This window comes from Hydra viridissima, unplaced genomic scaffold (genome assembly GCF_058129835.1).
Source record: "Hydra viridissima isolate aposymbiotic clone 2 unplaced genomic scaffold, HvirCarnegie_v1 scaffold_1, whole genome shotgun sequence".
Classification (NCBI taxonomy): Eukaryota; Metazoa; Cnidaria; class Hydrozoa; order Anthoathecata; family Hydridae; genus Hydra; species Hydra viridissima.
Window position 1 is genome coordinate 14,620,248 of NW_028324300.1, and position 24,065 is coordinate 14,644,312.

The 24,065-nt window shown below is 28.7% G+C and overlaps 1 protein-coding gene across 6 annotated transcripts; it reads right to left on the reverse strand.

The window, feature by feature from the left end:
- Nucleotides 1-7,937: 7,937 nt before the first annotated feature.
- On the reverse strand, nt 7,938-23,944 carry LOC145188335 (uncharacterized). 6 transcript variants are annotated; one of them, XR_016452385.1, is made up of 18 exons: nt 23,067-23,944; nt 22,620-22,833; nt 16,976-17,143; nt 16,779-16,825; nt 16,336-16,444; nt 14,814-14,931; nt 14,423-14,685; nt 14,013-14,077; nt 13,686-13,766; nt 13,284-13,388; nt 12,998-13,070; nt 12,818-12,900; nt 12,284-12,454; nt 11,971-12,068; nt 11,720-11,800; nt 11,437-11,505; nt 9,405-9,469; nt 7,938-9,165 (listed from the first exon to the last, which is right to left on the reverse strand). XR_016452385.1 is itself a non-coding variant. In XM_090086938.1 (18 exons), exons 1-18 carry the CDS (start codon nt 23,640-23,642, stop codon nt 9,157-9,159), a joined length of 2,382 nt encoding a protein of 793 aa, XP_089943064.1. In that variant the 5' UTR covers nt 23,643-23,944; the 3' UTR covers nt 7,938-9,156. The 6 variants fall into 6 exon arrangements, 4 of the variants coding, with proteins under 4 accessions (XP_089943064.1, XP_089943047.1, XP_089943068.1 ...); XR_016452384.1 differs by having other exon boundaries at nt 11,437-11,509; XM_090086938.1 differs by having other exon boundaries at nt 13,284-13,375.
- Between the last annotated feature and the right edge of the window lie 121 nt (nt 23,945-24,065).

The following is a 24,065-nucleotide window of genomic DNA, read 5'->3' on the forward strand; positions in this document are numbered from 1 at the left end:
AATATCCTTTTGAGGTGATACATTTTTCTTCGTTGTTAGGTATACTTTAAATATCACCTTTAGTTTTACGAAGTATTTTTTATGAATAGATGACTGTCTATCCGGTTAAATAAATGACGGGAACAAATTTTGGTAACTTCTAACTTACGTTGCAAGAGTTGTGTGTTGCTCTAATTTTTTTCATTATAATGAGAATTATCTTTTCTTTTTTTTTTTCTTTTTTCTTTTTTTTTCCTATCATCTCTACCAAATACTAAATATAATACCCTTTTGTTCAATGTCTAAGCCCTTCTTATCATCTGTACCAAATATGATATCTTTTTGTTTAATGTTGCCAATGATTTTAACATCTTGCTCTAACATTTCCACAAACTTTTGTGTAATATCTTCATTAGTTGTTTCAGTGTAATTAACAGGTTTGTTAGAGTATACACTATCATCAAAACACTTTATGTTATAAAAAAAAGCTAGAAGATACATGCTTCTGATTTTGTTTATTGTAACTTTCTTCCGGATTTGGTTGACACATCAATAGTTTTTATGATTGATTCAAAGTTAGCATATAAAATAAAAAGTACTCTAACCACTTTTTTATAGTTTTTAAAGTATAACATGTTACCTTTTTTTGGAATTTCTATTTTAACAGCTTCATTAGTATTACAATGCTCTTTTTGTTTATCCAATAATTCTTGTGAATGAAAAGGGGTTTAAACATCGAAGTCAGAAAAACAGCTAACAATTCTTTTTTATTGTTTGTAATGATAATAGCTTATTTATATTAGTAATTAGACGATAGTGATCATTCTTAAGTGCTTTCAGCGCCACGGAGCGAAGCTTCGAACTCTCTTTGTCATTAACTTTTTCAGAGGTGAGTAATAAGTTGATACAACACAAAACAACATCATAATTTTTACATTCTCTTATAACTTCTACATTATCCTCATAAACGTATACATTAATTGATATGTTTAGATTTTGTTTTTCAAACTTGTTTATATATTTAATATTTACCGAATACTCAATATCAGTCATTGAGAATGGCATTAACTCGTTCATTATTACTACCTTTAGGTATTTGGCTCTTAATACAAACCAAAGGAAACACTTTTCATCCTCATTCTTAATGCTTATTATAACTTTTTGAAGCCAGTTTTTTAGGAAATGGTATGCATGAGCTACATTTTAGTGGATTATATTTAACGGTGTGAATTTATAGAGATACGATCGACTCTAACATCCAACCACTACCACCTCCAGTAAATTCCTCAAAACTATGATAGAGAGATTAATCATGGTATCATGAAAAGTCATCTAAATCAGTAGCTAGTATTAAGTGATCTAAATCATTAGTTTTTAATTTTAGTTCTATATGAATATCAGTATTTGAATGAATATCAGTATTTACTTCTTAAAGACCAATTTCACTGTTCTACTTTCATTACACATTTTATAACCATCTTAATCTTTGTTTTCCTTACAGATTCGAAAAAAGTTGTGCTGGATTAACAGCAATAGTGAAAATATTAAAAAAGCTCTTCAAAGCAGAGTTTTCTTTTTTGATTGGTAATCCTCTTGAAAGTTTCTTTTGTCTAACTCGTTTTTCATATTATTTTTTCCATGTATTTTTAAATATACTTTTCTCTGTTTTTTTGAGTAATTTTAAATCATGGTTAATATCTTTTCTCTTTTAACTTCCCTATCAACATCAATTTACCGCTTGGTAGGCCAGTCAAACTTGGTTCATCAACAAATCTCATGATTTAGTACGTCATTCGCATCTAATTTTAGTCTGATCAGCTTAGTCCTTCTTATATAACCAGCTAGACCTAAATTTTTAGTTGTGCTTAATAATTCTTTAACCGTTTGTAATTTATTCTGGGCTCTTACTGAGCTAAATGGTTTATCTATTTGTTTAATCAGCTCAGATTAACTTAATCGTTAAAAGAATTTCAAACTGCTATTAAAAGCCTGAGCTTTTTTATAGCAATTTGCAATTCTGTTAACGTTTGCATGTTTCAGACATTCTTTTTACAACAGATAATTAAAATACAAAATTCATGCAACGTGAAACACAAAATTAATATTAGTACTATACAGTAATATGAATTTTGTGTTTCATTTGCTCCGCTCCGTTGATCATCTGCTTTGTATTTCATCTGCTCCGCTCGGAAGAACCTTTGGATCTAACGCCGCCGTTTTTTTCTAAATTTTACCTTTTTTAGGGATACCACCCACAATCTTATTTATATCTATTTTTTCGCGCCAAATCATATACTGTGCTTATAGCATCTTCTCTCCCTTTATTAATGAGTGATTTTTTTTCTATCTTCATCTGTCATTTTTCGTGTATTCTGTCTTACATCTTCCCTCATCTGTCTCTATTTTTTCAATTCACTTAGCACAATAAAAAAATTCTTCTTGTGAAACAGTTATCACTTAGGGCTTTTGAAACAATATTGCTTATAGTGCTCAACTTCGCCTTTACTAATGTTTTATCTTTTCATGTTTTCAGTTTTTGTGATAAATTTTTTAACAAATTCACTTAGAATACTCAGAAATCCTAAATCTAACGCTGTTGTTGGCTGCTACTACTTGTCCTGCAATAATTTAGGATAATAGTCCAATACTAGCAAGCTGCTAGTGTTGTGTAAGTTGTATTGCTAATTCCATATGAGATTCTAAGATGTTTTATACTCAGCTTTTCTCTGATAGCTTAGGTTCTAGTAAACGCTGAATTTTTCAATCTATATCCAACAATATGGAGCTGTTGGAAGCGTTGGAAGCGTTGCTGGAGTGGTTTACAACCATACAAAGTATCCGTTAAACACGATGAAATCCAGCACCGTTTAATTGTACTTAAAACTACTTATTAAAACTACTTACAGATTTTTCTAAGTTTTTTTATACAATAAAAGCTAACTAATTTATTTATTTATTTCAATCATTTTTTACATTTTTAATTAGACTCTTAGATAAAAACTGAATATTTTTTGTGAGTACCTGACATCATCTTGACATCATCTTGACATCATCTTGACATCATCTCCTTGATCTTGCTTTGAGTTTTGATCCTTTTTTTGAAGTTGGTCTTCACTTTTTTCTTAAAATCATTTTCATCTGAAGCTAATTCTTGCTTTTCAATAGAATTCATTTCGTAATTGACCAACAACTTTCAATAACTTGCTGCTCAAGGCAGTTTGGACGATTTGTTTCCTTATGTATTAATTTGAAGACATTTTTCTCATGCCATTCCAGAGACTTCTTGAAGTAGTGGATTGTAGCTGAGGCCAAAATATTGTGAGCATACCATGTTTTTTAATGAATTGCAAAAGGTGTTTCTTTAAGCACTCTTCTATAAATAAATACAAGCTCAAAATGTAATGTATGGTGCACTTTTCAAATCACAGCAGGAGATTGCTTACAATTCAAGGAATTTGGGAGCAAATTTTTTAGTTGGAATGGCCACATTTCTACCTTTCGACTGATAAAAATATTGTTGGCCGGGGAAAAACTCTATTTCGCAACAAACTTCAATCATTCACAAGTTTTCTCTGCTTAAAAGTTTTCTCTGCTTAAAAAAGTTTATACAGCTTTTTTTGAACAACAAATTTTTTTTTTTTTTTTTTTCCTCTTTCAGTTTTACATTTAATTAGTCGTAATACAATAAAGTCCGTGATATATGCTTTTGTGATGCAATAAAATCCGTGATATATAGACTAACTTAAATAAAAACTTGGTATCTGATAGAAGATCTAATGATCTTGTCGCCAGAACCATAAAAAGTTATAATAGAATGTAACTTAAGCCGTTAATAAATATATACAAATAAAAATGACAAAATACAAAAAACAAAAGAGCGTGTTTATACAAATTTCTTATTTTTAAAAGTATTTCAACATATTGTCATTAAAGAGAATGAATTTTTAAAATTTCTTTTTAAAGACTGGGAAGGTAATTGATAAATCAAAATTAGGTAAAACAATTTTGTTCCAGAGATTGGGTGCACGATAAGCTATACAGAACTGATTGAATTTTGTTCGACAAAAGGGTTCAAAGAGTGAGTTATCATTTCGTAGTGTATACTTATTTTTTGTTTTTAATAAAATCTTTAAAAACGTGTAAGGACGGATTGATTTTACATTGAAACATAAAGCATTTCTCCATCATTGTTTTACTTTGGAGTTTTCTTTTTATGACATGCTTTATATTCTTCAGATTTAAGTACTTTTCCAATCAAAGCTTGAGTGAATTTAAATTTTCTCGCAAGATCTCTTTCCGACTGGCATGGATTTGCCCTTATGGTGCAAATCATTGATTTTGCTTAATATTTATCTTTTAAATCCTTTTTTTTTTCCTGGTTTACTTTCAAGAGATCGAGCCTCTTTATATCACAGCAAAAAAAATCCAAGATTTAGCATCTACATCGATCAATTTTGAAATGTCATTTTGTGAAAAACATTTTACAGAAAAATTTCCAAAAACATTTTCTCGATACAATATTTGTTTATTCATTTTAACCCGATTGCAATGATAGCCAATACCAAATATTGTGAGGAGGGAAAACTAAAATAAAAACGACGATCGATAGAAAAACATACACAAGATGATTCACCAACTCTTCACATAAATAAGTGATAAAGCGTTAGAAGAAAAGTTAAATACAACTGTGGAAAAACGTAAACACGAAGACGCGTAAATGATAAAGCGATAATAAGAAAAGCTAAAAACAACGATCGGAAAAGACACATACAAGATGACTCGTCCACTATTCACATAAATAAATGATAAAGCAAAAAGAATTAAGCTAAAAACAACAACTGAGAAAAGACGTAAACGTGGAGACTCGTAAACGATAAAGCGACAATTAGAAAAGTTGAAAACAACGATCAGAAAAGACTTATACACGATGATTCACCGATCTATCACGTAAGTAGACGATAAAACGGAAAGAAGAAAAGTTAAAAACAACGGAGAAAAGTCGTAAACACGAAGACTCATAAACCTGCCATATAAATAAATGAAAAGATATCGCAACAGGAAAACAAGCAAAAACTATAAAAGCTCAAAAAAAGAAAGAATCTGACAGTTAAGTGGGGACAGTTAACTGGAGTTAAGTGGAGGAAGAGATAAGAAGAGAAAGAGTTTTTGAAGAAGAGATTTAAAAGAGAATTTTAAGAGAAAGAGTTTTAAAGAGATTTAAAAGAAGATTTTTATGAGAAAAGAGTTTTAAGAGATTTAAAGAGGAATTTAAGAGAAAGAGTTTTTGAAGAAGAGATTTAAAAGAGAATTTTAAGAGAAAGAGTTTTAAAAAGATTTAAAAGAAGATTTTTATGAGAAAAGAGTTATAAGAGATTTAAAGAGGATTTTAAAGAAGAAAAAGAATTTTGTGGTAAGAAGAGTATTTTGATGAATAAACAGTTTAATAAGCAGTTGAATAAAAGAAGAAAAGAAGATTTTAATATTGATTGTTGGAGAATAACCAGAAGATTTAATTAAAGAAGAGATATTTGTAATAAAAGAAGATATAAAAGAAAGAGGAGTAATTGAAATAAAAAGTATTGAACACTGCAAGAACCTTCCCCTTCCCCTTTATTTAAAGAAGAAAATATAACAATAATAATATATATAAAAAAATCCACCGCCCTCACAATATCAATACAATCAAAGAACAACAAGCAAGCTTCTTTCTACAAAAAAATTAGAAAAATCTTTTAAGTAGTTTTTGAATAATTAACGATTAAAGGAACAAGATTACATCATGTTCAACCGATAATAACGATCGCATCAGTGGTTCCGCACTTAAAAAAACGGGTGTGACTTTGCGAACGAATTTTAGAAAAAACGGAAGTTTTCGAGCTTCAGAAGGATGGCTGGAAAAATGGATTAGGTAAGGCTAAGGAGCGAACATTACATTGTATATGGAAAGAGAAAGCTGAAATTATACTTAAAAATATTTTGGTTTGTTTTCTTAATCTTCTGGCAGGAGTTTATTCAAAGAAAAATTTCTTTCCAGCAATTCTATTAATTCAAATAAATACTAAAATTTACTCCACAAGATTAGTTACAACATCTTCAAGGACCTGCTTTAAGTGTTTGTTAGCAACACCAACAGCTACTCCAGTTATTGTGGACTTGTCTTTATCATTTCTTTGTCTAACTATGGCTAAATATTCTTGATTAACTAAATTGAGATTAACTTAAGGTTATAAAAGTAGGGTTTCAATTGGTAAATTCTTGGCAGAAGAACTTACCTATTGAACCAGAAGAAGAAAAATGAGCAGAAAATCAGTATCATAAGAAGTCAAATGGCAAATAGTTGGTCTTTCTAGCAATAGTTTCCCTCAAGACTATTGCTAGAGAGGCAAATTCTGATAAAATGATTGGTGGAGACTACTTTGTCTACAATATTCCGCGATTTTCTGTAAAATATGTCTTTAATATAGATAAACTTTGTCTATTTCCCTGATACCTAAACTTAACTATATCGGAGCTTGCATTTAAAAGGAGAATATTGCGTAAAGGAAAAGCAGAGCGGAGTGCGTTCAATCGGAATGGGTGCTGGAATTTCCTACGTAGAAAACATCTTTGTAATTAAAAAGTTCAGAAACTCGAGATTTGAAAGTTTTAAAAGGGGTAGCAATTTGGTTTTTCCGTTTTAGATCACAGCGAGAAATATGGATGCCATTAGATTTTTTTGAAATCGGTTGAAAATATTGCGTCATGTGCAGAAAAATTGCATTGACTGTCGACAATTGCACAGTTCATGGTCTTGTGAATAGACTTGAGGATTTGATCAACAATTTGGATTCTAGTCTGAATCTTTTGAAACAAAATTTATTGACCAAATATATTTTACCCCTGCAACTAAGCAACTTATAAATCTTGATACAAACACCACCAACACCAAATAATCAGATTAAGATGTAACCGATATTACCTGTGCTGTCCGTGCTCAAGGCAAAGAATCACACAAGGAAAACAAATTTGATGAAAGTGATGCCGTTATCAAGCATATAAAGTTTTTTTTTACGATTGACAGTTGTTTAAGAATGTATGGTGACCTTTGTTTTTATTTTCTTTCTTTTAAGAAAAATTCAATTGTTGTAAAAATTATTGAAATCCCCTTTGGTAAAAAACTATAGTTGCTATTTGAGATTCTGCATTCAAAACATACATGAGCATATAAATGTTTGATGTTTGATTGAGAAAAATTGCGATAAACATTTAAAATCTTGTAAATAATTTCGAGTCAAGGAAAGTTTTTTATAAATTTGATATTAGAAATGTTAAAAATATTAGTAGATTCAGAAATTCAAGAAGCTTTTTGTGGTAGTTGTGAACTTTTATGAAACCAGCAGTTAAGAAGTGGGAGAGCAAATTTGGCAAACTAAAAAAAAAAAAAAATTTTAAATAAAGAAAAAGAAACTAAAAAGAAATATTTATGTGATCGCTTTGTAAACTCAATAATGCTTTTTGATTGTCCGATTTTTCTCTAAAAACAAGATGATCAGTCTATTCCCAGATTTTTCCTGGGTTTTTGTTGCCAAACCAGCAGTTTTTCAAACGAAGTATGATGTATAAAATGAAAACTTGACTTTAATGTTCATTTTTAGTTTTACAAATGAAGTGCTGAAAAGCTAAAACAGTTTATTATGAGATACTTAGTTGCCTCTTAATCAAGTTGCATTCATTTGATGAGGGTTACATCTATTCGATTGTTAGGTGATAATTCAAACCTACTTTTTTAAAACTTTTTTCTAAACGACAAAGCAAAAATGTTTGCATGAAATCAAATTGAAATGCAGACTTTTACGCAATGCGAATGGATTTTTTTTGTATTGAATTTACCCAGGGCTGATACTGGAAGCCTTGTTTGTGTTTTCATACAAAAAGTTAAGATCAATAATGAGCAATCGATTAAAGTAACCAACAATCAGTTAGAATGATCAGTAGTCAATCAGAACAATTTTGATAAATATTTTAACTAATAAAACAATAAAATGAAAATTAGTATATTTTATGGTTGACCTGCGAAACGTCCACGTTTTTTGGATTTTATATTAGGGCGGTACGGTGAAATAATAGGCGCTTTTTCTAGGCATTGGATGCTAGACGCAGAGAGACATGGCGATACTGTTATAATATCATCCCCCGCTTTCACTAAAGTAGGCGAACTCTTGCATTGTTCTGGTGTAAGTTTGGCGAAAGCTTCTTGAAATGTTAAACTACGCGGTGTTGCTACTTCATCACTTTCTATTTTTTCTAACCAATCAACGGTGGTTTCGGTTAATACGTGCAGGGGGTTTTTAGAAACCTTTTTACCGTTTTGTTTAAGAGTCAATGAATGAAATGTTTCATCAACATCTTTGTATTTGGAGAAAAACATTGCATTCTCATTGCAAAAATTATTAAAGTTGTCATTATGGGGGGAGCGACATATTTTTTTTCGATCAAGGTAAGTTGTACTTTGTTTTCTTTTCAGAGACCCAGATTTATGACCATCTTTGTTAGTTTCAAAACATTCTGATTGATCGATAATTGAAGAAAATGACAAACTCGGATCACTTGTATCAGAAAAAATTCTTCTCGATGGAAACCCCCCTGAACATGGAATGCTGTTGATATCACTTGCATCAGATAAAATTCTTCTTGATGGAAAACCCCCTGAACATGGAATGCTGTTGATATCACTTGCATCAGAAAAAATTCTTCTCGATGGAAAATCCCCTGAACATGGAATGCTGTTGATATCACTTGTATCAGATAAAATTCTTCGAGCAAAAATATTGCGACGAGTTGAACCACAGGCTTCTCTCTCCTCGAAAGCAGAAATACTACCCTCACGACTTAGTAAAACTTCACTCTCTGAATGAGTTTTAGCCTCTTTTACGTCCGTAAAATTAGAAAATAATAAAGATTTTCGTCTGCGCTTAATTTCACTTTCTGGAGTTGATTTAGATTTTTTTGAAAATGAAAACGGATGCTTAACACAATTAACAGAACGATCTTCAAAGTAACTTTTGGTAGGAGTTTTTGGGTTTTGGTTTAGCCTGTTAACTCCGATCATCATCGTAGGATGACGCTGTAGTTTGTAGAACTTCCTCGGAGAAGAACGAACGTTGAACGAATTTGAGCGGTGAAGTTTTCTAACACACTTCAATGGTGCTGAAAATAAAACTCGTGGTTAGAAATAAAAACATTCTCATATATGAAAATTTTAAATGTCAAACAAACTTTAAGTGCATATTTAAGGCGGCATAAATTTTTTGATTAAATTATTTAAAGAGACAAACCAGTGGATAATCAAATTACAATGAAAAAAAAATTGAACCATCTAAAATAATTTCTCTACTTCCTCTTTTTGTTTTGTTTTCTAAAATCAGATTAAGCTTGTTTATGCTTACAAGATTTTTCTTTAAGTGGAGATTCTTCAATAGGTGCCATACTTTTGTCAACTTGAGAGTGGCGTCTACAAATAAAAACAAACAAGAAATGTCAAAAATAAGATAAAAAAAAAAAGATAAAATAAGATGAAAATTAAGGTAAAACAAGATGAAATATACTTTTCATCTTTTGAAATACCAGCAAAGTGTCTTAAATATCATTTGAGATAAGAAACCAACACAACAGATGATATCTATAAACTACTAAAAAAATCTTAAATTAAAATTTTTTAAACTTTAATGTATTTACATTTTCGTAACGCATTACCCAGTGCCTTAAGACATTATGTGGCATTTAAGTTTAAAAGTTATTTAAAAGTTTAAACTTAATTTTATGCTGATTTACATCTTCAAGTAAATTGACTTTAAATCTGGAAAAATATTATTAAATTTATAATAAGTTCTTTTAGCGCTTGGTAACATACATTTTAAAGACGGACAGCGATGCAAGCATTAGAATTTCTAAGTTTTAATACCACAAGATACTGCGATAATTTTAAGTTTTATTTGAATATAGATGTCAAAGAGATTATTTATCGTTAAAGATAGGGTTACGGAGTTTTAAATTTTGTAATATAATAACGTAAAATCTATTTCAGCGAAAGAAAAATAACTAAGTGCAAATACATCCATACACTTAGCTCTAGTTTCAGTGTTAATTCTGCGCAGAAATTAAAAACCTGCAAAGCGGTTGCCTTTCGCTTTACTTCGCAGTATGCATTATTTTTAGAACACAATCCAGGGTTAGTTGCGATATAGGCCAAATCTTCAATACGGTAGAGCTGAGCATTACGTGACAAAATCTACTGTTTTTTGAAAGCTGACAATCGACTTTAAGTCTGCTTCTCTTTGTAAAATTTTCATCTTTGGTTACTTAAGTGCATCATGTAAAGTCTCATGCCGTCTCCATTATGGTCTGAAAAGTAACTTATTTTGAAAAGCATTACAGATGTTCACTTAGTTGCCAAAGTCCAGACTTCGTTAATAACGGTGCAAAGCTCTTCAAAGTAAAGTAATCTTTGACCTCTTTGAAATAATGTTGAGTAAAAGTATTCAAATACAGCTAATCGACCGAGAAATTTTCAGTGTAAGATGCAAAAACACATAAAGAGAGAAGACATTTTTCAAACGCTTGCTAAAGAACTTTTATTGCGCCATTATAAATTCTCGTGTTCGAGCCAATGATATATTAAAAATAACTAGATGTCTAACTTCCGCGTATTTTTTGAAGCAAAAATCGACCATTATGGGGGGGGGGGGGCAAATTTAACAAATCAAAAGCTTCGTAATTGTTTTGTTTTGATAAATAGCGTAAAGATTTTGCCCCCCATAATGGCCGATTTTTGCTTCACTTTTTCTTATGCCGATTTACGGCAGTTAGACATCTAGTTATTCTTAATATATCATTGGTTCGAGCTCTTAAATCCTGTTTAACTTTCTTTTTCATATTTTCAAGATACGTTTTTCATATTTTCAAGATACGTTTAGATAAAATATCTCAAATGAAAAAAAAACCTAGGAATTTTTTTTTAGGAACCAAGACTTGAATAATACAAATGTGCGCTTATTTTTTTAAAACTTGATTCTCTCAGCATTACGCATCATGAAATGTTTATGAACTGAAGGAAAACCTGTTACAAATTGAGAACTCTATCGACCTGTTATAGAACTCAATCTAATTCTACATTTTTTTTTTGTAGGACAATAAAAAAATTATTTAAATATTAAAGGTGTAAAAAGTTCAATTTTTTTTACTGATGAGTTTCAGAAGTTATGCATAACTAAAAACTACATGTTTAAAAAAAAAAAAAAAAAAAAAAAAAAAAAAAAAAAAAAAAAAAAAAAAAAAACTCCCTCTTGTTTTGTAGTGTTACAAAGCAGTATTAAAATCTCTAATTTTTTACACAAATAATATAAGCTTTCCTGTAGTGTCCCAATATGAGACAAGAGAGTAATATAATTAGAAAATATCAGATGATAAAGGAAACATTACCTATCTCGATCTTGCTTTTTCCAAATAAGATCATTGATTTGCTTTGCTTCAGGTGTATCAGGTACACAACTTTCTTGAAAATAATATATATATATATATATATATATATATATATATATATATATATATATATATATATATATATATATATATATATATATATATATATATATATATATATATATATATATATATATAATCCTAATTATCCATTTCAATGTTAATTTAGTTGGTTACATAACAAAACTAAAATAGCTAACATTTTTAAAACTAAATATCTTACTATCTCTCATTTTATTTCTTCGAGGAGTGGAGATTGTTTTCTTTTCAAACAAATTTCTCTTTACTTTTGGATCTTCGTCAACTTTAAAGGAAAAGAATTATAATTCATCGTATTGCTTTAAAAGATGGTAAAATAAAAAACTGTTATAATAAAAAATGGTATAATAAAAGTTGGTATAATAAAAGATGGTATAATAAAAGATGGTATAATAATAATGATAATAACAGTCAATATATTCAAATATTCCTTACTCTTCTTCTTCTTCTTGGTGCTTTTAGAATGCACAGCAATTACCTTCTTAGTGCAATCGCCAGCAGTACTTGGAAAGCGTTTTACTAACTTCTTCTCACTGCACAATACATAAATAGTTTGCATAAGAAATATTGGATTATGACTAAGTTATACTGATACAAAATAAAAGTTATATAAACAAGTAATATAAACATGCAAACAAAAAAATCAATAGTGGATACCGATTGTTTAACATTAAAAAATTTAAAACTAAAATTTGTGTATATGACTTATTAAATTTTGATTTGACAGGAAGAAAAAATTTTTACTCACGAGCATAGAGATGGTATAGAGGAACTATTTGAATAATTAGATATTGAACTAGGAGATAGCATTACAGAGTTTACAGGAGAAACATCATCGACATCACCGAATTCAGATGGAGGTTCTATCATTAGATCTTCGTACACTTCTTGTATCGTTTCCAATATTAAATTTTTAAACCTAAAGGTAAAAGCAATCAAAATAAATCATGGGCATCAACCTTGATCCCAACCTTCCATAAGGCTCCTTCCACATAAAGCCTACTTTTTTAATGATTATAAGTTTACAGTAGAATAAGGTATATATAAAAATGGATAATATTTCATAATGTAAATAAATTATTCTTAATAAATAAAAAAATTTCTAATAAATATAATACACAGAATTTTTGCTGATATCAGCAGCATTTTTGGTTACAAACATATTTTTATACTATAATTATATTTTTTTTTTCAGAGTTCTGAAACTTTCAAGTAGACTGAAATTTAAAAACCGTTTTTAAAAATAAATGTTAGATTTTTTTCCAAATAATAAAAAACTTACTTTGGCATGATAACCTTATTCAAATGATCTCGAACAAACACAGTGCTTTCTTCAAATGTAAGAAATCGAAGAAAAAAAACAATCTAAAAGTGAAACAAACCATCAAATGAAACTAGAATACCTTACATACATAAATACCTACATACCTTAACATTTGTAAATCATTATAAACTTACATACCATTTTAATGTAATCTTTGCATTTAATACCATGAGCAACACACTCCAACAACAAATGAACTTGTAACAACACACTACACAAGGAAATACAATATATATATATATATATATATATATATATATATATATATATATATATATATATATATATATATATATACACACATACATTACATATGTTACATATATTACATACATTACATACATTACGTACATTACATACGTTACATGTTACATACATTACATACATTACATACATTAAATTTATGCCAAAGAAAAATTATTACTTATGAATTATATTTGCTTTTGGAGAATCTTTCCATTTCTCCCGAATCGTTTGAACATCTTCAATGATTTTTGATAAAACCACTGAGTTATCCTAAAAACACCCACTAAAACCTTTATACAAATTTGAAAAATGTTTGTATATTCCAATGCTTTGGTACCATGACCATTTGTATGATGCCTCAAGCTATATTTTGCTCATCGTAATTACTCATTAAGAAAGATTAAGAAATTAGTTTTCTAATGTAGAAAAACGTATTATAAGTAAAACTTGGTAGTCTCATTTAAAAGTCTCTTTTTACAAATTTTGAAACCTTAGAATAAAAAACCTTAGAATAAAAAGCCTTAGAATAAAACTTGTATAAAACAAGAAACTCTTTTAGAAAAGGAAAAATTTTTCTTACAAAACTATTCTGAGAATTATCTTGGTAAAAATTGGCAATTGATGCTATCAAATGATTTATACCAGAATGATTCAAATCAACCTATAGGAGAAGTAATTAAAAACAGCAAATATGGTTTCATTTATTATAAAAATGACAAAGATCTGATTTTGTTAATATGTTGTTTTCATTTGAAGATTAAAAACAGTGCAAGTGAACTCCACAAAAAAAAAATCTAAATTCAATTTAAATTTGAATTCAAATCATTTTAAAATATTGAAATAATATAAGTTGTAAAAAGGTTTGAGTTTTAATTAGCAAAAAATATATAAATGTTAAAAAACTGACACCATTAAGTAGTTCCATATACTTTTGTTCAACAAATTTCTGTAAATCTTCTTCAAATGCAAATTCTAGAAAATATAAATTAGTAAATTTTAAAACTTTTCAAATACCTTTTTTTATACATAACAAAGATGATGTAACCAGTTTAGCATACTTTTTCATGATTTGTGAAAATGTTATTCTTAAGGAAAAAAATTTTCAACTCAGATGTTTATAAGAGCAGATTAAATTTATTTTGAAAACTTTCTTTTTTTTTACAAAATTTTTATGATTTACATTAACATGGAAATGGAAAATAAGTATTAAAAAAAAAAAAAAAAATGAAACTCTTATTTTAACTTGAAATTTAACAATGACCTTTAACAATTACTAAAATTGTTTTAGACCTTTACAGAATTTGTACTAGTTAGTACCTAGTCTTCTGCATGCTGTTATGTGGTTTTCAGTTTCAGTATTATAAGTTTCATCTGGGATACATTTTTTCGCTTTCTTTTTTGCATTAAGCTCCATTAACCTCCACCGAGTCCAGCTCATGCCTTGCATTCTTTGATGTTTACTTGATTTAGATTCAGAAGAACTAGATTTTGATCTCAGTTTACTTTTTAGTTGTGTAACAAGCTCACGAGAATTTTCTTCTCTTTCGATGCGCTTTGATATAAAATTGTTGGAAATTGATCTAAAAATAAGGAATTACAAAATACAAAAACAAAAATTGGTTCAATTTAAAATATTTTAAATCTAATTAAACACTTTGGATTAAAAAATTTTTCTTTGAATTAAAACTTCTTTAGATGGTAAACTTACATTAAAACTTCTTTAGATGGTAAACCAAGATATGGATTTGATAAAAACCAGGTGTCTACACAGTTTACAATAGAAGTATTTATAAATGTTGGAGATAAAGGAAACGATTCTCTTGTACCTAAAAACAAATTTTCAAAAAATATTACAAGCATTATGGCCTTTGATTCAACTAGATTTCTAATATAAGACAAATCTTTTCTAAAGGAATGTTAAGAATTGTTGTGCATTTTACAAAAAAAAAAAACACTAAAAGTAAAAAATAAATATCTGCAGAAAAACTCACTAACAAAAAATTGCAAAAAATTGCAAAAATTTGAACAATAGCTTTATTAAATACCAAATTTATTAAAAAAAAGCTTTAATTTAAACCATGGGCCTTCAATCTTACAAAGCTGAGAAATGTGTTATTTACTCACAAAAAAACCCGGATTTTTGTTACGCAAAAAAAAAAAATTTCCGTAAACTGCAAAATTGTAAACAAAATTACACAGAATTTTATTTATAAGATTGCAGTTTATAGAAATTCTGCTGCAAATTCTAAATTTTGTGTAATTAAGCAAAAATCTGCTACAAATTCTAAATTTTGAGTAATTACACAAAATTTTAACCAAAGAATGATTGCACAAAGTAGTACAAATATACATGATTCTTTTTCAAACCACAGATGTCTATTTTTGTAAACAAAAAAATTTGTCTTCGAAAAACACATTTACATAGTTTTTGAAAATTTCAGTGAATATTAAGTGTTTCAATAATATTTTTGGCATTTTTCTAAAAGTAATTACTGGGTGAGAAGTATTATTTAACTTTATCTAAATTATTTAAAAACCCATCAAAGAAACTTTTATTGAAATGGTAAGTTTAACTAGAGCAAACTCACGATTGATTGCAATAAAAGACATGAAAGACCTAACAAAAGGCATCCATTACTCTACAAAACAAGAGGTTAAAAATTCTTTTTATTACAAAACACTTTAGCATTCAACCCCTTGTTTTATAGAGTGACAGACCCTTATTCAAACATAGTGATTATGTGATTTTCTTTATGTGCAAACTTATATAAAAGGAGCAAATGAGCTAAAGAAAAGTATCATGATATTTCCAACATTAGTGGAGAAGAGTTCATTAAAAAAATCAATGAGCAAATTAGTCATCAATTGAAAATTGTTGACTAACAAAAAAAAGTCCAAATTTCCCTCTTCACATAAAAGTTATCAAATTTACAGCAAATTGGAAAAATCTGTAAGTACACATTTTTTATAGGATTGTAGTTTTGAAAATTGTACATTTACGCAAAATTTTACATTTACTCAAAAGTTTTCTGTAATTGCAGATTTTTTTGCGTTTTGCATAACAAGCTTTATAGGATTGGGCTCATGTCTCATAACATAACAACCCAATTTAAGGATGTGAAATCATATCAAAATTATAAATACACAGACCAAAATTTGGTTTTGCTACTTATAAAACTCTAACAACTCTAGGAACTGAGATAAAAAATTAGTAAAAAGTTGGAAATAACCATTTTCTTCAAGACTATTATCTTTTAACAGAATAACAGCACCAGTGCAGTTAGTGTAAGGAACCATTACCCCTCTTCTGTCACCGTTAATTGACTTGAAAACAATAACCTGGTTTTAGAGGAAGAGAAAATCTGAAATTGAATTATCAGCATTATACATCAACTATCCTAAAAATAAGTGTTTTTTTTTTACTAAATAAAAGAATGAATGCATAGATAAAAGGACAAAAAAAATGGTGAAATGATTGAATCGATGAAGCTAATCTCACTTTTTCTACATTTTTGTAAAAATATTCTTTTATTCTAAACAAAAAAAATTTAAAACAAACTTTGTTTTTTAATTTTTATCAACTTTCTAAATTGATTTTTAAAAATTTTTAAACCTTTTTAAAAATATATTTTGCTGTGTGGAATAACTTTTAAACAAAAAATCTCAAACTTACAAGAGCTTCTTTTGAAAGCAATACTTTTTCCAAATGATGGCTGATTTCTTTTTTTTTTAAAATTGAAAAATAGAAAGTAACAATACGGTTTATAGTTACACAAACAGAGGAAATTTACCCACCAAATTTATTTTCAAGCATTCACTGAGATCAACTGAAATTTACTATTTTTTAAAAGAAAGTAGAACAAAACTCACCTTGATTAGGACTTGAAAAGAACATATAAGCATATTGTGATACTGCATTAGGAGAAATATTACACTTTGGAACTGTTGTTTCAACATACACTTGATTGCAGAAGTCAAAAAACTCTGAGACCATTTTGTTGATGCAACATAATGAGACTGAAGACTCTACTTTTGATTCTACAAAACAACCAAAAATATTTGAAAATTCAAAAGAATTACAAATATTGCTGCAATAGAAACACAAAATAAAAAGCTTCATTAATTCTAAAATGAATAAAACTTTTACAATCGTTAAAATTACAGAATGTAAAAGACTTTAAAAAATTTTATTTTAAAACATACTGTGCTTTCAAAAAAATAGGACCATTAAGATTTTTTGTTTAAAACTTATTTATGGTATCAATAAAAAGTAAAAACCAAAGCAGATTTTTATTTTATTGATACTTTAAGTAAGCTTATTTTAAGTAACAATTTTTTTCTCACTTTCAAGAAAAAATTTTCTTAAACTTGCATCAGCTGTCATACTAAAAAATACAACTTAATATCTTGCATCAGCTGTCATACTAAAACATACAACTATATTTTAAAATGTTATTGAACATGATATTAAGGTAAACCATTAAAAAAAACTACAATAAATCAAAAGTAGCATAACAACAATAACCATCAAAACTTGTATTTAAATTAACCCCTCCTTGCTTTTTTGCAAGCTATGTAACTCTTTTGTATTGATTTAACAAGGTTGTTGGACATTTCAGTAAAAACTCTTCTTCATATGGTACTAACGGGTGGAACAGGATTGAGACAAAAGTTTTGCTTTTTTTGCCACGCTTTGAAATCATGTGGAATTATCTGTAATTATTTAAGTGATGCATCAATGACTTAAGAATATTATCTAAAAAATTAAAATCAAAATATATCTTAACTTTTAAGAAAGAAAGGTTTTAAGAAAGAACATGAAAACTTTTCTTACAAAAAATCCACATGGTATGCTATTGTGGTAAATCATTTCAAGCAAGAAGGTTATGCAAGAGCTACTATTTACAATAATATCAAGAGATCCAGGAAGGGTAAAGATATTAAGCAACAATATTAAGATTTTCAATTGAAGGTGTGGTACAATAAGAACCAGGGTATTTTAAAAAGAGCTCCTGCAAAATAAGGTTGGTGTAAGTTTGCATAAACTGGCCCGAAAATTTTCATCAAGTCTCACAACCATGCATCATCAAAATGTATGGTTGTATGACTTGATGATAATTTTTTAATAAGTCAAAAAAACTTAGTTGAAAGCTAGTAGATTGTCTATATAGGTCAGAAAATATATTTATTATGGATGATGAAAAGTATTTTACATTCTATTGCTATAGAATACTTGGTCATGATGGATTTTACACAGAGAATATTGATGTGTCCAGATGATGTGAGATACAAAGGTGTAGAGAAATATCCAAAGTACATTCTTGTATAGATAGCAATATCTGGAAAAGAGATATTTTGAGGTATTTGTGCAATCAGTCAATGCTTCAGCAATAAATCAGGACATATATCTTGAAGAATGTTTGATAAAAAGACTGAATTTTTTTATTGATAAGCATCACAGCCATGGAAAATATCTAATTTGGCAAATTTAGCAACCGCACATTAAGCTATAAAGGTTTTATACTGGTTAGATGATAATATCAATTATGACATAAACCCACCAAATCTTCCTTAAGTAAGACCAATTGAAGGCTTTTGGGGATGATTGGCTCAGAAAGTGTATGAGGGAGGATGGATGTCTCATACTGAAAGTCAGTTGATGTTGGGCATTAAAGCAGAGGTAAAAAAAATTAGATGAAACTTTTTTACAAGACATTATGAAAGGGATTAAGGGAAAATTGTACAAAATTGCTGATCATGCTGTACTAGCCAAATTAGAAACCTTAAAAATTAAGTAACAATTAACAAGTAATAATCATCTGAAATTTCAAATAAAGAACTTTGATTATTTAAAAATAAAATGACTTTAAAATTTGTCTCAATCCATCTGTTCCACCAGCTCTTATCATGTTTTAGGTTACTTATGGACTTTTTTTGGACAAATTCATCCAAGTTTAAATATGTAATTGAGCTAGTGCAAGCACTTAATATATATCCTTTTTGTATTCAAAATTTGACTATGTAAGCTATGTAGGGAGGAGGTATATTTAATTGAAATTGCCATATTTCATTTCAATTAACCAGCAAGTCTGCCAATTTAAATTGCTCTTTAGTGCCTCTAGATGTGTTATTACACAAACCTAATCTATTTAAAAGTTAAGTAAAAACCAAGTAAATATTACACAAACCTACTCCATTTAAAAATTAAAGCACCCCCAACTATCAACATTCCCTCCACCCCTTACGGCTGCATAAACACCAGTGATTTGCCTAAATAAATTGCTTTTATACTGCATTTAATGAAACACATTTTACACATTTTTCATTAAAGGTTTTGGTGAGTTCATTATAACTTAAGCTTGGATGGACTGTTGACTTGACAAGCTATAAAATTGTTCTCATACTCCATAGTTATCTTTTACCTTCTAGATCCTGGATGACATTGGATGCCACCCATCATTTTCACTGTTGTCAGATTATTTCTGATAAAGTTCTTGGAAATTAATTATCTACTTAATAGTTCTCTATTGCTAATCCTGGAGCCATTTTTAGTTCTTATTATTGACCGCTTTGTTACTTTGCTTACTTTTTATTAACCAAACTCTTTTTATCTTTACTTTTAGATCTTCTCAAAATCTCATACAAGTATAACACATTGTGACGAAAATATTCTCATAAAAAATCTCATGGTTTTAAATTTCTTTTTTTCTTTTTTTTTAATGATTAGTTTATTAAGAATGAAAAAATAGGCCTGACAATACTGGGAATCATTCTTCTGATTGTTTTCTCTTAACCATTTGAGCATAATCATTAACATGATTATCTTTTCTAGGAATTTATTGAAATTTTCTACATTGAAGCAATCATACTCAAATATTTTTTTTACAAATTTTACTCTAATCAAATATAAATGGAACTATACACTTTATGACTCACTTTTCAAGGTAAAAATGGTTGTTTTATTGCTCAAGACATGAAAAAAGGTCCAAAGGCTTGATCACCTAACACACCAGATAACTGGAGTTAAAGTTTCTCTTTGTTTTAGCTTCAATATCTACTACAGTATTATATTATTTATTAACTGGACAGTAGTTTCATCGCCTATAATCATGAGTTATTCAGATGCAACAGAAAGCTTGTATACTCCTCTAAGCATTCTTTGAGACTTTCATTTGCATTTGATTTTCACGGTTTTTTTCACATTGGTTTTTGAAATTTTGATTTTACAGGGTATGTGAATATAAAAGTTCTTGATCTTCTTCAGCTGTTTACTAGTGAATTCAGACAGTTGTAGATCTGAACTCTACAAGTACAAATTTTTTACTACCAGCATAAGCCTTCAATAATTCATGAATTGCTCTTTTTTTACATCCTTTTTCTTACATCATCATCATCATCATCATCATCATCATCATCATCATCATCATCATCATCATCATCATCATCATCATCATCATCATCATCATCATCATCATCATCATCATCATCATCATCATCATCATCATCATCATCATCATCATCATCATCATCATCATCATCATCATCATCATCATCATCATCATCATCATCATCATCATCATCATCATCATCATCATCATCATCATCATCATCATCATCATCATCATCATCATCATCATCATCATCATCATCATCATCATCATCATCATCATCATCATCATCATCATCATCATCATCATCATCATCATCATCATCATCATCATCATCATCATCATCATCATCATCATCATCATCATCATCATCATCATCATCATCATCATCATCATCATCATCATCATCATCATCATCATCATCATCATCATCATCATCATCATCATCATCATCATCATCATCATCATCATCATCATCATCATCATCATCATCATCATCATCATCATCATCATCATCATCATCATCATCATCATCATCATCATCATCATCATCATCATCATCATCATCATCATCATCATCATCATCATCATCATCATCATCATCATCATCATCATCATCATCATCATCATCATCATCATCATCATCATCATCATCATCATCATCATCATCATCATCATCATCATCATCATCATCATCATCATCATCATCATCATCATCATCATCATCATCATCATCATCATCATCATCATCATCATCATCATCATCATCATCATCATCATCATCATCATCATCATCATCATCATCATCATCATCATCATCATCATCATCATCATCATCATCATCATCATCATCATCATCATCATCATCATCATCATCATCATCATCATCATCATCATCATCCTTCATCTTCAAAGTAATAGTTTGATTGTTAACTTTTGATCTCAATTGTCGTTCAGAAAAAAAATAATTTTTTAGCGCCACCTTCTAACTTCTTTGACTCCATGTTGATTGTGATTGCAAAACCAATTATAATTCAACAAATTGAATTATTAGAATTCAGCAATTTAAAAAATGATATTGTTGATAATGTAATTAAACTTACTTAGAAAATCAGATTGAACCAATAGATTAGGGGAGACTGGGGCTAGTTGGCTACAGGAGTAAGTTGACACAACGCGTTTAACTTTGGAACTTTCCACCCGAATTTTCCAAAATTCACATGGAATCTTCCCACTTAACTAATTCATCTTTCAGTGTAGTATCAGGGCTATAATGCGCATGCCCATAAAAGTTATAGCAATTTTTGTGTTTTTTTACTAACTTTGTAACTTTGGTAACTATATTACTTTTTCAGTTTTAAAAAGCAATAGCATTAGCTACAGGTAAACTCAAATAGATGTAGGTGTTGTATGGTTCACTCTAACCAGTCACATTTTGAGTTTCTCAATATTTCGCATTTTTGGGGATTTACAAGCCATTTTGTGAGCAAAAAGCTTTTAGGACTAGTTAGCACAATGATCTAGCAACATGTGCTAACTTACAACTTTTCGCATTAGCTGTAAATTTACTTATATAAGTTATATAACACTAAAGATCTACAGACATAAGAAATTATTCGATTGACTTAAGGGTAATAAAAGTTAATGTCAAAAATTGTCGGATAAAAATTATCAAGAGTTTTCATAAAATTGAAGCGCTTGAAATAGATGCTTAATGTTGCTTAACTTGTCTCATTTTATATGGTGTGGCAACTTATTCTGAGAGTATAGGCAACTTACCCCGGGCTGGGGTAATTTGGCACATATTTTTTTCTTTTTTGGAGGCCTTTTTTGGAGGCCTTTTTTGGGCTACTAATTTTTTTTTTTTTTTTAATGTTTGACACTTGAACATGGTTGCCAAATTCATATTCTTTTGAACTGCAACTTGATACCCTCAAAAAAGTTCACTCAGAAATGCACAGAGCTCAAAAACTAAAACTCAAGCCAACTCAAGTCCCAGTCTCCCCTATATCATGAACAAAAAAAATTGATCAATTAATAAAAAAAAAAGTGTAAAAAAAAAAACAAAACTTAAAAGTTGTTAAACAAATTTCAATTGAGATAAAAAATAAAAACAAGAAACCAACCTCCAGAACAGAAAATCTTCAATGAATACAATTGTTTTTGGGATTGATGCTTTGATTTAGTTGGATTTAGCAACCCTTGTAAAAGAGAATCCCGACTTATTAAATCCACATGTTGCCAGTCATTTTGCCACAACATAGTAATAGTATGAAGCTGAATTAAGCAACCTTTAGCCAGCTTCAGTCCACCTTCTACATGATCTTCAAAAAAACAAGACTAAAAAGAACATTTGAACATAAATATTGATGAAAAAACTAAATAAAATTTGAAGCATAAAAACATAAAATATACAAATCTTGTAATAATATATAGTATACAATATGTGAAGAAAAAAAAGTACTATAAACAAAAACATCATGAAGAGTATGCCATTACTATTTAAAACATTTAGAAATATTTGTAACAAAATTACTACATAAATTACAATCATTGTTAGAAATATAAAATACCTTTTCCACAGAGGATTCAGAATTAATCCAGTAGAGTTTGATCTTGCTTTGCTTAACAAATTTTTCAAACAGCATTGGTGGAAACAGAGCATTGAAAAAGCTCTTTTTATCTTTAACTGTTTCATTAAAATAATCCTGTGAAGGATACCTTGTGATCAGAAACACCATATTATCAGAATGATTTGAAGAACTAGTGAGTAACTTGCATGGTGAAAGTAACTCAGGTTGATCCCAATGAAACTCTGTGAGTATTTCTGATAAAGCCACTTTTAACAAGACTCCAGGCTTTATGTTTGGTTCACCCAATGTTTCGACATTGACTTTTTTGTACAGTCTTTGTTCAAAAGCATTAAACTTCTCTATTGTATAGTCTAGAAATACTCGCTGTTTGTATTCCTTTGAATGACTTTTTAAAGAATTGTAAAACTTGTAGCCCCAAAAAATTGAAGAAGTTGACATACGAGAACTGTAATATGATAAAATGCGCAAGCAAGCAAGATGTATCTGTGCAACAATGTTTTCACTGTAGCACAATTGATGCTCATCAATTAAAAACACAATATGTGAGCATGTCATATTTTATATTTCCTAAAATAAACCTTTCAAATAAAAAAAAAAAAAAAATTTTTTTTTTTTTTTTCAAATTTTGTAAAGCAAGAGATGATATAAGGATATTAAGACAGATTGACATTTATATATTTATATTCATATGCCTATGCATACTACATTATATTTACACACAGATTACAAAAGTTTTATCAACTTTTAAAATAATCAGCATATAACTCATTCTAATATTTTACACAAGTATATTAATGTGTTTGTTAGACCAGTCTAATATTAACTTTATTTTTTCTCAATCAACTAAAAGGGTTTCTAATAAAATTTAAATATATATGACTTTTGCAAATTTTTTAAAAAATACATTTAAAATATTTTAAAACATTTAAAAGTAATAAAAAATTAAATGCATTGTTTAAATAACAGAGTTTAAAAATA